The sequence below is a fragment of the Myotis nattereri genome (genome assembly GCF_964212035.1).
Source record: "Myotis nattereri genome assembly, chromosome: 16".
Lineage (NCBI taxonomy): Eukaryota > Metazoa > Chordata > Mammalia > Chiroptera > Vespertilionidae > Myotis > Myotis nattereri.
The window spans coordinates 47,330,101-47,343,943 of NC_138091.1; the positions used below are offsets into that span (position 1 = coordinate 47,330,101).

A 13,843-nucleotide genomic window follows, 5' to 3' on the forward strand; every position below is an offset into this window, starting at 1 on the left:
CCCGTGAGTCCCGAATCCCTGACATGCTCCGGCTTCCTTAGAACTAACTGATGTGAGAGAATGCATAGGACACAGTGGCCACGCCGCCATCTGTGTGTCTCCACTCGTTGGTACACCGTGGCCTGTGAGGAGGTGTCCCAGGGCATGTCATTGCAGCCAGCAGGGGATCACTCCCAGCATCTGCTTCTGCAGGGCTTCCTATGCTGAGGGAACGCCACTCGCCCATTTGCTCATTCACTTAACATTTATTATTCGTTGAGCACCTACTATGGGCCAGGCGTCATGGGTGCAAGCACAAACAAGCCATGGACCTAGCCTGCTCTCAGAGAACTCAGCGTTTGATACAGATGATGCGGAAACAGCTATTCTGATGTGAAAAGAGCTGGCATAGATGTATCTTCAAAGGGCTATGGCAAGGATGGGGAATGGCCCACCCGTGGGCTGTATAAGGCCCAAAAATTCATCTGGTCTGGCCCTGCCAAGGCATTCGGGGTGCCTTAATTAAATGTTTGGCCAAGGATAGGCTAATTTTTCAGTTGATAATTCTATGATGTTATAGACACCCCAATGGTCCTGGGCTAGGGGAACAGAGAAGGGATTTACCAGCTCAAAGGAAGGGCTGGGAGGTTGCTGCACGGAGGGTGCCCTGATTGCGCTGGGCCTAGTAGGAGGAGTACGAACTCGTCCAGCAAATAGGGCACAGCTCCTAATTGGCAGTAGGGCTGGCCTTTGGATTGATCCGGGGTTAAGGGTTGCTGGGGTTGGGCGCTGGGGACAAGGCTGAAATGCACGCCAGTGAGGTGCGGCGGGAAAGGGAAGTGAACTTGAGCAGGTTGCCCTGGAGAGGCCTGTTCGCACTGAGGCGGTGGAAAGGCTGGAGGGAGGGGGCTGGAAGCTGTGGTCCGAGAAAGGTCCCTGCCAGGAGCTGGTGCTTGTAGCCCAGGCCAGCCTGTGTGCACTGGGCTCAAACTGTCCAGTGTCACTGACGGCTGAGAGACTGTCGTCACCAGAGCTGAGTCTGAAAGGGTCTCTCTAGCGCTGCCTACGGAGCATGGAACGGAAGCTGGGGGCGGGGAGGTGCCAGGCCAGCACCCAGCCCACAGGAAGGAGTTGAGAGTCTGGATTAAGACCGGAAGGGGTGCCACGAAGGCTCCAAGGTCGGGGGAGGGCGGCAGGGGTCCCCAGGGCGGACAGCCGTGCAGGGGACGGTGTGGGAGGCCTGCGGGGCTGGCATCCTGGAGGGAGCGGAGGCCTCCTGCGGGGGGCGGGGTGAGAGGGCGGCGCTGGCGCGAGTCTGGGCACCCCCTGAACCCCGACCCGTCTCCCCGCAGGGCTCGTGGGCCCCCAAGAAGGAGCCTTACGCCCGGGAGATGCTGGCGATCTCCTTCATCTCGGCCGTCAACCGCAAGCGGAAGAAGCGGCGGGAGGCGCGCGGGCTGGGCAGCAGCACCGACGACGACTCGGAGCAGGAGGCGCTCCAGCCGGGGGCGCTGCCGCCCGCGCCCCGCGCCCCGGACCCGCCGGAGGGCCCGCCGCCGGCCGCCGCCACCCAGGAGGGCCCCGCGGCGGCGCGGGAGGAGCGGCCGGCGGCCGACACGCGCTCCATCGTCTCGGGCTACTCCACGCTGTCCACCATGGACCGCAGCGTGTGCTCGGGCGCCGGCGGCAGGCGGCCGGGCGCCGGGGACGAGGCGGACGACGAGCGCAGCGAGCTGAGCCACGTGGAGACGGACACGGAGGGCGGCGCGGGGCCCGCGGGGCGCCTGGCGCGCCGGCCCTCGTTCACCTCGCACCACCTCATGCCCTGCGACACCCTGGCGCGCCGCCGCCTGGCCCGGACCCGCGCCGACGGCGAGGCGGGGGGCGCCGGGCGGGGGGGGGGCCGCGGCGCCGCGGACGCGCCCGGCTCCGCCTCGTCCAGCAGCCAGGAGTCGCTGCGCCCCCCGGCGGCCGCGGCGGGCACGGTGCTGGGCGCGCGGCCCTCGCGCCTGGAGGCCCTGCGCCTGCGCCTCCGCGGCACCGCCGACGACATGCTGGCCGTGCGGCTGCGGCGGCCGCTGTCGCCCGAGACGCGCCGGCGCCGGAGCAGCTGGCGCCGCCACACGGTGGTGGTGCAGAGCCCGCTGACCGACCTCAACTTCAACGAGTGGAAGGAGCTGGACGCGGGGGGCCCCCCGGCGCCCGCGGGCCCGCGCGCGCACAGCGACCCCAAGGACTCGGGGCTCAGCAGCCTGGAGTCCACCAAGGCGCGCGCCCCGTCGTCCGCCGCCTCGCTGCCGCCCGCGCCCGGGGACCCGGGGGCCCTGCAGAGCCAGGCCCCGCGCCGCTCGGCCGCCGCCCGCCTCCACCCGTGTCTGTGACCCGCCCGGGACTCGGCGCCCCTGGGGGAGCGGGCGTCCCCGCCGGCGCGCACCCCCTCCCCTGTTTCCCGGGGCGCTGCGGCCGCGTCTCCGGTCCGTGCGCCGGGATCGACAGGGAGCGGGCGGAGTGTGGACGGGGGAGGAGGAGAGGCTGCGGGGGCGAGTCCCCTGGTAAATGGCGGGGTGTGCCCGTGTGGGCCTCTCCGTGCCTGCGCTTAAAGACCCTGGTTGGCCATGGGGTGTGGATAGGGAACCCCGAGTCTCAGACTAAAGGAAAGACGCTGGGTGATGCTGGTTCTTCCCTTCCCTCCTCTGGCCCCACCCCCACCCATTAGCTCCTAGCGAAGGGGGTGCGGGCGGGGGTGTCTGGGGAGAGGGGGTAAAGGTGCTGGTGTCCGTGGGAGGGGTGTCGTGTGTGTAGTCACTGTCCAAAGGTGTTTCCAGTAGCGACTTCTGCCGCCCCTGCTTCCTCTGTCTCCCCACCCCCTGCAGGGCTCCCGCCCTTGGTACCCCGGGATCCTTCCCCTGATGCTTTTCAGAGCCAGAGAAGGGGGGCGGGGCCCCTCCACGGAGGCAGGACTCTCACCAGGTATATTCCCCCACCAACCTTTTGGCAAACTCTGAATCACCCCCCTCCCCACCCCCACCCAACAGCGCTTTGACCATGGGGAGCTGTCCATTCCCCAGTTTGGGGTGGGTCCAGGGTCCCTCCCCTACTAGACCTCCCTTGCCTCTCTCTCTGTTCTTCCAGCTGTGCCTGCTTCTTCCACAACTCAGGCACACAGACCCCCGCCTCTGCCCTTTGGGGGTTAGTAAAACATCCCGTGTCTCTCTCTCTCTCTCTCTCTCTCTCTCTCTCACACACACACACACACACACACACACACTGATTTACGGGCTCTGAGCTGGGCTGGTCCTTCAGGAAGGGGGAGACCCAGCCCCCTGTCCTCCTCCCTCCCATTGTAAATAGACCCGCCATCCCCAGGCCCCCCACACACGCCCTCACTCATTCCAGGGAAGCCCGCGTGGGGCGTGAACCCTACTGCCACGTCTGTCAGTCCTCTTGGTTTATGCAAAGATTTGCTGTAAAGTAGATTTCTCTCTCCTTCCTCCCCCCTTCCTTTTATTGTAAATATTGTCTCTAAATGTGTAACATATTATAAAGAATTTATAAGGATTTTTAAAGATGTTTTGCTCATTTAAAGAAGTGCTGTAACAGTGTTGGATAAGCCTCTGGCCCCACGTCCGCATGTCTCCTTTCACTGTGTCTTTGACACACCTACCTAGGCAACAACTAAGAGTTCCTGCTTCTGGAAAGTTCTGTCTTAAAAGTATAGTCTATATCTTGGAAATAAATGGCCTTCCTTGAGGCACAAGTCAGATGTCTCACTTGTTCTGGAGGGAGGAGAGGGCCAGAGGAGGTGGGGGAGGAGTGAGGGTTAGGGGGGCCGGGCCAGGGGGTGGCAGAGTGGAGGCAAAGCTCTTCCGCCTGGTAATTTTGTGGGTGTCTTGTTCTGGGAGACTAGAGTGAGTGGTGGCAGGGGCACAGAATGCAGGACGGAAGGGCAGGGGACGCTCATTGCGCGGAGGTTTCCATGCCTCTGTAGAAATACAGAGCGCGGGTGTATTTTCCTTCTCAGGTCTGCCTGGACCTTCAGAAGGGTCCAGAGGTGCTGCTATCACCGGACAAACAATGGGTCCATGCTGCCTGTCACTACTTGAGCCAATTAAGCAGAGACAGGGCTGAATCATTATGAGCGTTTATTCCAGTATTGCCGCAGTATGGGAGGGCAGCAGGTTACCCACAAAAACCTCTCTGCAGCCACCATAAGCCAGCTGCTTATATAGCACTAGGGCAGTTTACAGATATGCAAAAGGACTAGGGGTCTCCAGAGGGCTTAGTGATCCGCAAGGGCTGGGGTTACAGGGGAAATAGCCAAAGGGAGACCCAACATTGACAGGTGAGCAGGCTGGAGGTTTGCGAAGGCCGGCAGGTGTGCAAAAAGAGCTGGGAATCCTCAAAGGGCTGGCGGATTTTGGTTTCTATAACAAATCTTTGTTAATCTTTCCATGATAATAGGCAGCTCCAAATGGAGAGGAAGGGCTGCATCTCTAGGTCAGCTCCAGCCAGGGTAGAATGTGCCTTCTTTAATCAGAATAAAACAACCCTGGTTAACAGAGCATGATTAATGTTTCTTACAATACTAGCTGGTTCCCCAATATTCTATTTCTGCCCCCTTTCACTGCCAAGAAGACAGGAAGGAGGCTTGGACAAGGCGCAGGCCACTGATAGGGCCCATCCCAGCCAGCTGTCATCATAGGCACTCTAGGCCCTGACACTACCCCAAGAGGACATTACGGGTTCTGCCCACTGTCTTATTTACATGTGCAAACTCACAGCATGGTATGTTTTCCTTCTATGTCTTGGCTCTATACTCTTCCTTGCCAGCTTCCAGGCTGCCTTTGATGAGCCTAGTATTCCTATGTAAGAAATCAGGTGACAATCATCAAAGATAACCAAGGGTTATAGTGAGGGTTAGGGTTAGGGAAAGGGTTGTTACTGTTGTCAAGGGTCTAGTTCAGTGATGGCGAACCTATGACACCTCTGACACGCGAACTCATTTTTTTGGTTGATTTTTCTTTGTTAAATGGCATTTAAATATATAAAATAAATATCAAAAATATAAGTCATTGTTTTACTCTGGTTGCAAAGATCAAAAAATTTCTATGTGTGACACAGCACCAGAGTTAAGTTAGGGTTTTTCAAAAATGCTGACACACCAAGCTCAAAAGGTTTGCCATCACTGGTCTAGTTCAAGGGTCAAGCGTCAAGAGTTAGAGTAAAAGGTCATGTGTCAAAGTTTCGTGATCAAGGGTTGAAGGTCTGGGGTCAAGTGTCAAAGTTCAGGGTTCAAGGGTCAGAGGTCAAAGGTCATGGGGTCTGATATCTAGGGTTATGCTGAGGGTTAGGGTTGTTAAGGGTCTAGGTCAAGGGGTAGGGTCAGGCGTCAAATTTCAGAGATCAAAGGCCAGGGCTCAAGGTTGGGATCACAGGTTAAACACCGTTGAGGTCAAAGGTCAGCTTTCAAGGGTCAGGGGTCAAAGGTCAATGTTCAGGAGTCAAGGGTCTGAGGTCTATGGTTATGGTTAGGGTTGTCAAGTTTTGGGATCAAGGGTCAAAGGTCAAGAGTAAAAGTCAATGTGTCAAGTACCTAAGGTCAGGTGTCAAGGTCAGGGTGGTCAAGGGTCAAAGATCAATGGTTAAGGGTCAGAAGTCAGAAGTCAAAGTGCACGGTGTCAAAGACTAGGGCTAGTGCTAGGGGTTTGGGGTTAAGGGTTAGGGTTGCTAGGGTAGTTAAGGGTCTAGGTCGAGTGTCATGGTTTAGGGTCAAAGGTCAGGGTTCAGGGGGGTCAACATTCAGAGGTCAAAGGTCAGGGGTCAAGGTTTATCATTCGGGTGTCAAGGGCCAGGGGGCAAAGGTCAGCAGTCAGAGGGTCAAGTGTCAGGGTTCTAAGGTCTAGGGCAAGCATGTCAAGCTCGCGGCCGGCAGGCCGCATGTCCTGTTTAAATAAAGGAGGCATTGTCTAGGGCTGGTCTATTGGGGGTAGAGGAGTCCCAATAATACCCCAGGCTTCAGTGAAGCAGGAGAATGCCTAAGAGGGCAGCCTGAGGACCTTTAGAATGTGCTGGAACAGTGGTGCAGCCTTCAGAATGCCAGGCAAACCTAAAAGCCCATCGGACATCGGGCCACTCAGTGGTGGGGCAGGCTGGCCTCTGCTGTGATAACCTGGAAGGGTTCGGCAGCTTTCTGGCTACAGGGTCAGGGTCAGGGTCAGGGCCCCACCCAATCAGAACCAAGAATAAACCTCCTCTCAGGGGTCTTTCCATTTCGGAGGAGAATGGGGGAAGTGGAGCCGGCAGGCCTTCGAGGAGAAGGCGGAAATGCAACATGGTGGGGGCTGAAACTCGACCAGCAGACAGTGTTTCAAACCGTGGGTTCTGACCCATTGAAAGGTCATAAAATCAATTTAGTGGGTTGTGACTGAAATGTTTAGAATTTAACAGAAAACACCAGAGTGCACTGTCTTATGTCAGTGCTGTTTCACTAACTGTATGGGTGGGTGTGTGTGTACATGTCTGAGTCGTTGAGATGAGAAATGGGGACTAGAGAGATAATCAGACCCAACTTCATTTGGGGCAGAAAGCATTGGGTTTTGGGTCAGGCAGAGCTGGATTCTGACCCTCAGTGCACCTTACTGGCCGTATGACGCTGAGCCAGACATCTAACATCTCTGGCTCTGGCGCCCACGGGTGTCAGCAACGCCAGTAGCGACCTCACCCGTGGTGGTGAAGCAGCTTAGCCAGGAGATGTCCCTCTCCAGCCTCCCGGAGTTGGTCTCAGGCCCTTGGGGGCAGCAGCAGCCCCTGTGTGTTCCTGCCCCTCCTCCCCTGAGCCTTGCGTGTGGGGCAGTTGGCTCCCAGGGACCCCCCTCCTCTGCCCCACCCATCCCCGCACCTTCCAGGGTGACGCGGAGAAATGATGAGACAGCAGCCTGTAGGAAGGAGATCCAGGAGAGGAAAAAGAAACAAGTTTTATTTAAGCCCCAAACACTCGGCTAGAAAACCGAAAAAGGAGAGCAGGGAAGTGGGGAGAAGAAAAAGGACATTAAAAAAGAGAGACAGAGAAAACACAGCAACCCTTTTCCATTTAGAAATTGTCAAGTTACACTGACAGAGGTCACAGAATATCCACAGAAGCCATCACTGCTACACCAACACGGGCCCTACGGGGTGGACCGGGCAGGGTGTGGAGCCAGGGCTCGCCCCGGGGGGCCCACCTGGGACCCCTCTCCGAGCCTGAGGCTCCTAGGGAAACAGCATATTGTGGAAGGGGCGGGAGAGAGAGCCCCCGTGTGAGTATCACAGCACAGTGGGCGGGGGCTGGGAGGGCCAGGTACAAGGGCCCCCCCAGGCGGTTTAGCTTTCTCTTGGTCAAGCACACACGGATGGACAGAGCAGAGAGGCGCATGCAGCTGGAGGGTGGGGGAGGCATTGACGTGCTGTGGGCTTTGAGAGGCCAAGGGGGTGGGGGCTTGGGAGGGCGGCCAGAGCAAGTGGTGCAGGGATGATGGAACAGTTCATCACACAGGCACTTCCGCACGCCTGGGTCTACACACATTTGCACACTCCCACACAGGTCAACATGCACCTCCATGTACACCCCTCTGTCCACGCATGTGGCCCACATACATACAGTCTCTTGCAGCTACACACATCTGCACACACACATCACACGCGCTCTCATATGCAAAGCTCTTCCACACCGACGTGCAGGTGGGCACGTGCTGATGCCCAAGCAGGTTCCACGCACCTACGTGCGCACGCCTCCCCGCCTACGGGGGCGGTAACTCACCCCTGTGCACACACGCTCCCCACCGCGCACGGGGAAGTGGATTTGTGCCGGTGTACACGGACACGCAGGCTGTGCACAATTCCACGCAAATGCCTCTCAGCCCGTAATGTGCAGGAGCCGAAGTGAAAGAAAGATGCGAATCCCGCTGGGCTCCACGTGAGCAGGTGGGGCGAGCCCAGGGTTCCCTCCCTCTGCCCCCTGGGGGATGGACACTTCCCCCCCTGCCCCCCCCCCAGCTCCCCACAAAGGGACATTCAACTCAGGACAATGACGGTGGGGCACACATTCAGGGCACCGGGCTGAGGGTGGGAGGTGAGGGCAAGTGAAAAGTAGCAAGCGAAGAGTCATGGAGTGGAGGGAGGAGGGGGCACCACTCCCCCCTCCCCTCCCAAGTCAGGGGTCTCTGTACAGCCAATCAAACCACACCATGTTACTGGACCACAGAAGCCAGGCCATGTGCCCACCCTCCAGCCCCCCTCCCCCGCCAAAACAGCGGCCAGGGAGAGAGTGCCGTGGTTTTCTTTTTTTTTTTTCTTTTTTAAATATTTATATATATTTATATTACGTATATTATATATATAATATGTAAATATATTTTTAAAACAATATAAAATGTTAAGACACTTCACTTAAATGTAAAGAGTTGCCTGCAATTAAAAGTAATTGCATCATTTATGAGGTCCTTTTTTTTTTTTTTTTCCTATTTTCCAGGTTTTGTTTTTTTCAGGAGGGATTTTTTTCCTCTTCTTTTGTTCTTTTTCAAAAAGGCTTACTTGCCTTTGTACAAAAATGATCCAAAGCTAGAAAACAAGAATGAATCAACAACAAAAAAAACAAAAAAAAGAGAAATGAAGAAACACAACCCAGTTTTCCCTCCCTCCCCAACCCTCAACAGCTCCCCCGGGAGGGGACCTTCCCACCAGGTCCCAGGGCCCAGAGGCGCTGCCTTCAGTGGCTCCTTCTTTCTGTGCTTCACTCAGGGAGACTCATCCCAGCCCTCCCTCCCCTGCGCGTACCCCACTTTGTGCTCCAAACAGTACCCTTGCTCCCTGGGGCTGCACTCCATCCTCCTCCTCCTTCCCCACCCAGAGTCTCCCTGTGGGCCCCTCACTCTGCCCTCTTCGGGGCCAGGCTGAGAACCAAAACTAGTTTCCCTCCGCCCCTCTCAGGACCTGGCCAGAAGCCAGGCGGGTGTCCGCAGGTGGGGGCCTGGCCTCAGGGACCCTCAAGGATCTCCCCAGTGGTCACGGCTCCCCATTGAAAGACCACGTTGTATCCCTTCCCTGAAAGCCCTCCGATCTCAAAGAGGATGGTTGAAGGTCAAGTCCCCCTACCCCTGGGGTCAGAGCCATCCTCCCAGCTCCTATCAGCCTCCTCTGTAATTCCCCCCATTTCCCTCACAACCAGACCCTTCCCACCCTCCAGGCCTCAACATCTAATCATCTAGGCCCTCCATTCCTGCCCACCCCGCCCCCTGAAATAAGTTAATGTCATTTAAAGTGCTAAATTAGGAAACTAAAAGTACCAAACACCCCTCCTGGGCTGCCGGCTCCCAAGGCAGTGTCTCCAGGGCCAGGCTGTCTGCTCCCCGCACCGTCCACAGCCAATCGTCCAAAGGGGCCCCTTCCTCCCCTTGGCGCAGGCCAGGTGGCCCCTCATCACAGGAAGGGAGTCCCAGGAAGCCAAGTCCTCTCCAAGGACACAGATTCAACAGCCCCACGTACCCCACACCCATCCTGAGGCCCCTCAAACTCTGAGGCTCCTCCAGTCCCAAAATCTTGACTCCAGGCCCACCAGGGAGCAAAGAAACAGCGGGGTTCAGAGTTCAGTCACTGCAGAGCTGGGACAGGCGGGGTGCCTCCAGGGCCGGAGTCTGCCTGCGTCCCACTTCCCAGTCTGACGTGGGTTGGTCCGATGTCCAGCTTCCGGAGGAGGGGAGAGCCGGTGTCTTGCTGCTCCAAGTCTCCGGGGCTCAGAGCTTGTTTGGAGTGCTCTTAGGAAGTTGGGGGGAGGGGGGAGGGGGTGGGGGAGGACGGGGGAGGTGCAGGAACTTCAGGATGGGCTTGGACAGAGGAGTGGACAAAGAGAAAAGGGAGGGAAGATGAGAGGAAGTGGGCCACTTTAGAACAGGAAGTCAAAGGAAGGTGGTGTGTTTTGGTTCTCAGTTTTACTGTTTTGCTTTTTATTTTAAAAAAAGAACGATAATTAAAAGTGAATCGTTTTTAAAAAAAAAAAACACCAAAAACACCAACAGGGGGTGGGGAGAGAGAGACAGGAGGAGGGCCACCCCTGTGGCAACCCTCCCCAGGGTCTGAGGATGGAGTGGGGATGGGGGGGAGATGAAGGGAAGAGCAGGGAGATCCATGTCGGGGGTCAGGGAGGGGGCAGGCTGGGGTGGAGGTGCGAGGGGGCCTCTAAAAGGAGATGGAAGAATTCCTTGCCCCAAACGAAGTCAATACGGGGATAGAGGTTCTGGAAGCCGAGGGCTTTTCTGAGACTGGGCTTGAGGTCTCATTCGACCCGCTCGTCTCTCTAGACGGTTTAGTGGCCTGGAACACAAACAGGGGTCAGGGGTCAGAGAGAGGAAGGGAGAGCCTTCATGCTGGCCCCCAGCTGAAGCTTTAAAATAGGAAAAACCCTCCACATGTCCGAGAGAAAAGTAACTGCAGAAGGAAGGAACCATCTGAAGAGAGTGGTCCCTTTGAGACAGGGCCGGGGGGGGGGGGGGCACAGCAGGGCAGAAGGGGGCACGGAGTTGGACCAAAGGGCCTGGGAACTGGGGTGGGCACACAGGTCCCAGGTTACTGATAGGAAAGAGAGAAGGTGGAACAGAGAGACCAGGAAGCACGAGGGAGACGGCACCAGGGCCAGCAGAGAGGGACATGGGGCAGGGAAGAGGACAGGGGAAGGAGGAAGGAGAAATGAAACGTTAGCGGCCTCGGGGGGGGGGGGGGGGGGCAGCCCTGGGAGCAGGGAGGGAGGAGGTGGGCTCGCAGTCCCAAAGGGCCGCAGCCCAGCCCGGGGCCCTGCCCACCTCAGCGGGAGGCTGATTCTAAGCAGAAGGTCTTGGGGTGGCATCTGGGGAGCGTGTCCTCCCCGGGAAACACTTCGCTGAAGAGCCTCCCCACCCCCACCCACCCACCCACCCGGGAGGAAAAGGCGCTGGCCGCACGGAGCCTCACTCCCACCTGCTTCCTGTACGGCTGCTTCTCCGGCTTTGGGCTGGGCCTGGCGAGGAGGGCGCTCACCCCCCCCCCCCCCCCCCCCCGTATCATGTCCCGCACTCACCACTCAGCTCTGATAGTTAGAAACAGCCCAGCCCCTTCCCCGCCTCCAGCAGCCCCTGCAGCTGTGCGGGTCCTGGAGGTTTGTATGGCTCCAGAGCCGCCTGCATCGCCTCCACCTCCAGGAGAGGATGTGGGGCAAATACCGAGTCCCGGGCCGGCTCCAGAATCCGCCTCCGGCGTGGGCTCCGGGGCCTGCATATTGGGCAGGCGCCCCAACCGAACCTGCTGCTCACTGGACTGAGGTCCCCGGGGTCAGGGCTATGCGGCCGGGTTTTCTCCTGTCCCTCCTGGCCTTGCTCAGCTACCAGGGTGACAGCGTATTTACTGATAAAGAAGACAGAAAGGAAGAGGACTGGAAACAGCCGTGGCCCCTGGCCAGAGACCTCCTGCCGGTTCTGCGCAGGCCAGTCTGTTTCCCACGACCTGTATTAGCAGCCAGCTGCCGGGTCAGCTCTCCCAGAGGCCTTGCCCGGGAAAGCCAGGCCGAGCCCCCAGCAGCCTGGAAGGGAAATGCGATCGCAGGCAGCCCGACCGCTGACAGCGAGCCGCCCTTGCTGCTGGTGGTCATGTCTCCCCTCTGACACCCCCAATGAGCGCGTGATTCATCTGGGGTCTGCTCACCACACTGCAGGCTGCAGTCGACATTGCCCCCCACTCAAGGCAGGTTCCCCCTTGGGGTCTCCCACCCTCTCCTCTACTGTGGCCGCACATTCCTTACTCCAAGGGTTCCAGGCACCGGACCCTTCCGTTCACTCGGGCCTTTGCCAAGAGCCAGGTGCCAGGCATAGCCCCTTGATGGCAACCGAGAGCTCTCTGACTCCCTGTCACTTCCCCTGGGCTCCTGTCTGGCCCCATCCCCGCCCCTTTCCTATTTAAAGTTCTTCTCCTGTGTCTCCTGCATCTCTTCACATCTCACCAAGTCCCGGGCCAGCTGTTTGATTCCCTCCTGGCTGTCCCCTTTGTTCTCAATTCATCTCCAGTTAAAAGCTTTTCTCTGTTCCTCCCCTTTAGCACTTGTCAAAAGCCTCCATCTATGTCTATTCTGAGCTTTGGTCTTTAAAACACCTGCCTTCCCACTTGGGCCTCTACCTGGCCCTGCATTCACCCAAGTGATGTCCCCCCACCCCCCTCTCACAGCGCTGGGCAGAGTCACATGGATGGGATGCCCCCACCCCCTGCCAACCCCTTCTTCACGCAGACCCCTTACAGTTGCTCTGTGAGCCTTTGTCTGGTCAAGCTCTCTCAGGCCCTAGTCCCTCTCGGGAGACTGACCGGCTGCAGCAACAGCCACAACCCACTTCCTGAAGCGGAGGGAGCATGTCCAGCTGTGCCCGTGACCTCGCCCTGCACCCTGCGCTGCACAGAATTCTCAGGTGACACAGCTGCTGTCTCTGAAGGTTCCTGCCACTTGCATTTCCCCAGCCAGTCCGTCCCTGTTGCTCCCAATTATGCCCAAAGGAGCAGAGCTTTGTCAGGTGTTCGGCTCTCCGCTGGGGGAGGCCGGAACCCTTAGGCTGAACCCTGCACCCTCCTCTTCCTGTGGGACGCAGGCTAGCAGCCTCTCCATGCCCTCGCACGCTGACCGGTCCCTCCACGCTATGACGCGCAGATTCCCATACGGGCGTCGATCATCCTGACGCAGCAGACCCTGCTGGCCCTTCCTCCGGGACCATCCCTAGGGCCACCTACCCACTGCCCACAGGCCCTTCTTCCTTCCTATTTGCCTGAACCAGGCACAGGGCTGTCAGGAGAGGCGGGGCTTCTCGCAGCCCAAGCGGGGAGGGTCCTGAGAAATACTAGCATATGGCAGTTTCAAGCAATCCCTTATCCTTGCCAGTGGCGGATGTAGGCAGGGCAATGAGACGAGAGGGGAGATCAGATGGGGGCTTCCGGAACAATTCTCCTGCCCCTGAGAAGATCTGTGTCCTAGGGCCCCTGGAATGAAGGCAGCCCTGGGGGCAGGGCAGAAGGCTGAGCCAACAGGACCCAAATAGAAAAGAAACCTGTTTCCTGACATTCTTGAGCTGCTGAATTCCCCAGCCCTGGGTCCTCCCTGCCTCCAGACTTCTGTCTTGTTACCAAATACCCTCCTCATTGTGTAAGCCATTTAGAATTGGAGTTTCTGTGACCTGCCGCTAAAAGCATTCCAACTGATACACGAGGCCCAAAGCTGCTCCCCAGTGCTCCAGGCGACAGTACCCAGGTCACTGGTGCCATCTCGCCCACGCTCCCCACGACCCAGAGCTCCTGCTCCCTGACAAGGCAGGAGACTCCAGCATGCGGACAGGCAGCCCCGGGCCCAAGTCCCCGCTCTGCCACCGCCGCACGTGGGACCCTAAGCAGCGTCTCCCAGGGCTTCCAGGTGCTCACCTGCATGGCAGGGGAAACAGTCCCTGCAGCATCAGGGCAGGTGAGACGATGCCACACAGAGCACCAGGCCCCGTGTCTGTACTAAGGACGCAGTATGTGGGAGTCTGCTTTGTCTATTTCCCCCTGGATTGGGCCTGATACGCGGCAAATTCATCCACCCATTCATTCATTCATTCATTCACTCACCTACCGGACAAATATTTACTGAGTGCCTACAGGGATTAGCAGTGACAAAGCAGATTGAGCACATGTGTTTTAAGATATAAAGTTATGAGGATTAAATATGATACATGACTACTAGTATTTTCTATCTGCCTCTCCATCCTCCCCCCCATCCAAGTCCTGCCCTGCTCTGTGCCCTGGTTGGCTGACACCCGCACCCCCTGCCTTTGCTGACTGGCTTCTGGCTGGG

At 58.0% G+C, this 13,843-nt stretch overlaps 2 protein-coding genes across 3 annotated transcripts in view; one reads left to right on the plus strand and one right to left on the minus strand.

Annotated features, from left to right (window-relative positions):
- ARHGAP23 (Rho GTPase activating protein 23) overlaps positions 1–3,740 on the plus strand; it is a gene marked incomplete at its 5' end in the record, with an annotated part of 65,565 nt that extends 61,825 nt beyond the window's left edge. The window contains one exon of the mRNA XM_081109105.1: positions 1,332–3,740. Coding sequence (XP_080965231.1) covers positions 1,332–2,360 — 1,029 coding nt within the window. The 3' untranslated portion in view covers positions 2,361–3,740. The remainder of the gene's footprint in view (positions 1–1,331) is intronic.
- A 3,180-nt stretch (positions 3,741–6,920) lies between these two features.
- Positions 6,921–13,843, minus strand: part of SRCIN1 (SRC kinase signaling inhibitor 1) — a gene marked incomplete at its 5' end in the record, with an annotated part of 66,578 nt that continues 59,655 nt past the window's right edge. For both annotated transcript variants that reach the window (XM_081109627.1, XM_081109626.1), the window contains one exon: positions 6,921–10,323. In XM_081109627.1, coding sequence (XP_080965753.1) covers positions 10,189–10,323 — 135 coding nt within the window. In that variant the 3' untranslated portion in view covers positions 6,921–10,188. The remainder of the gene's footprint in view (positions 10,324–13,843) is intronic.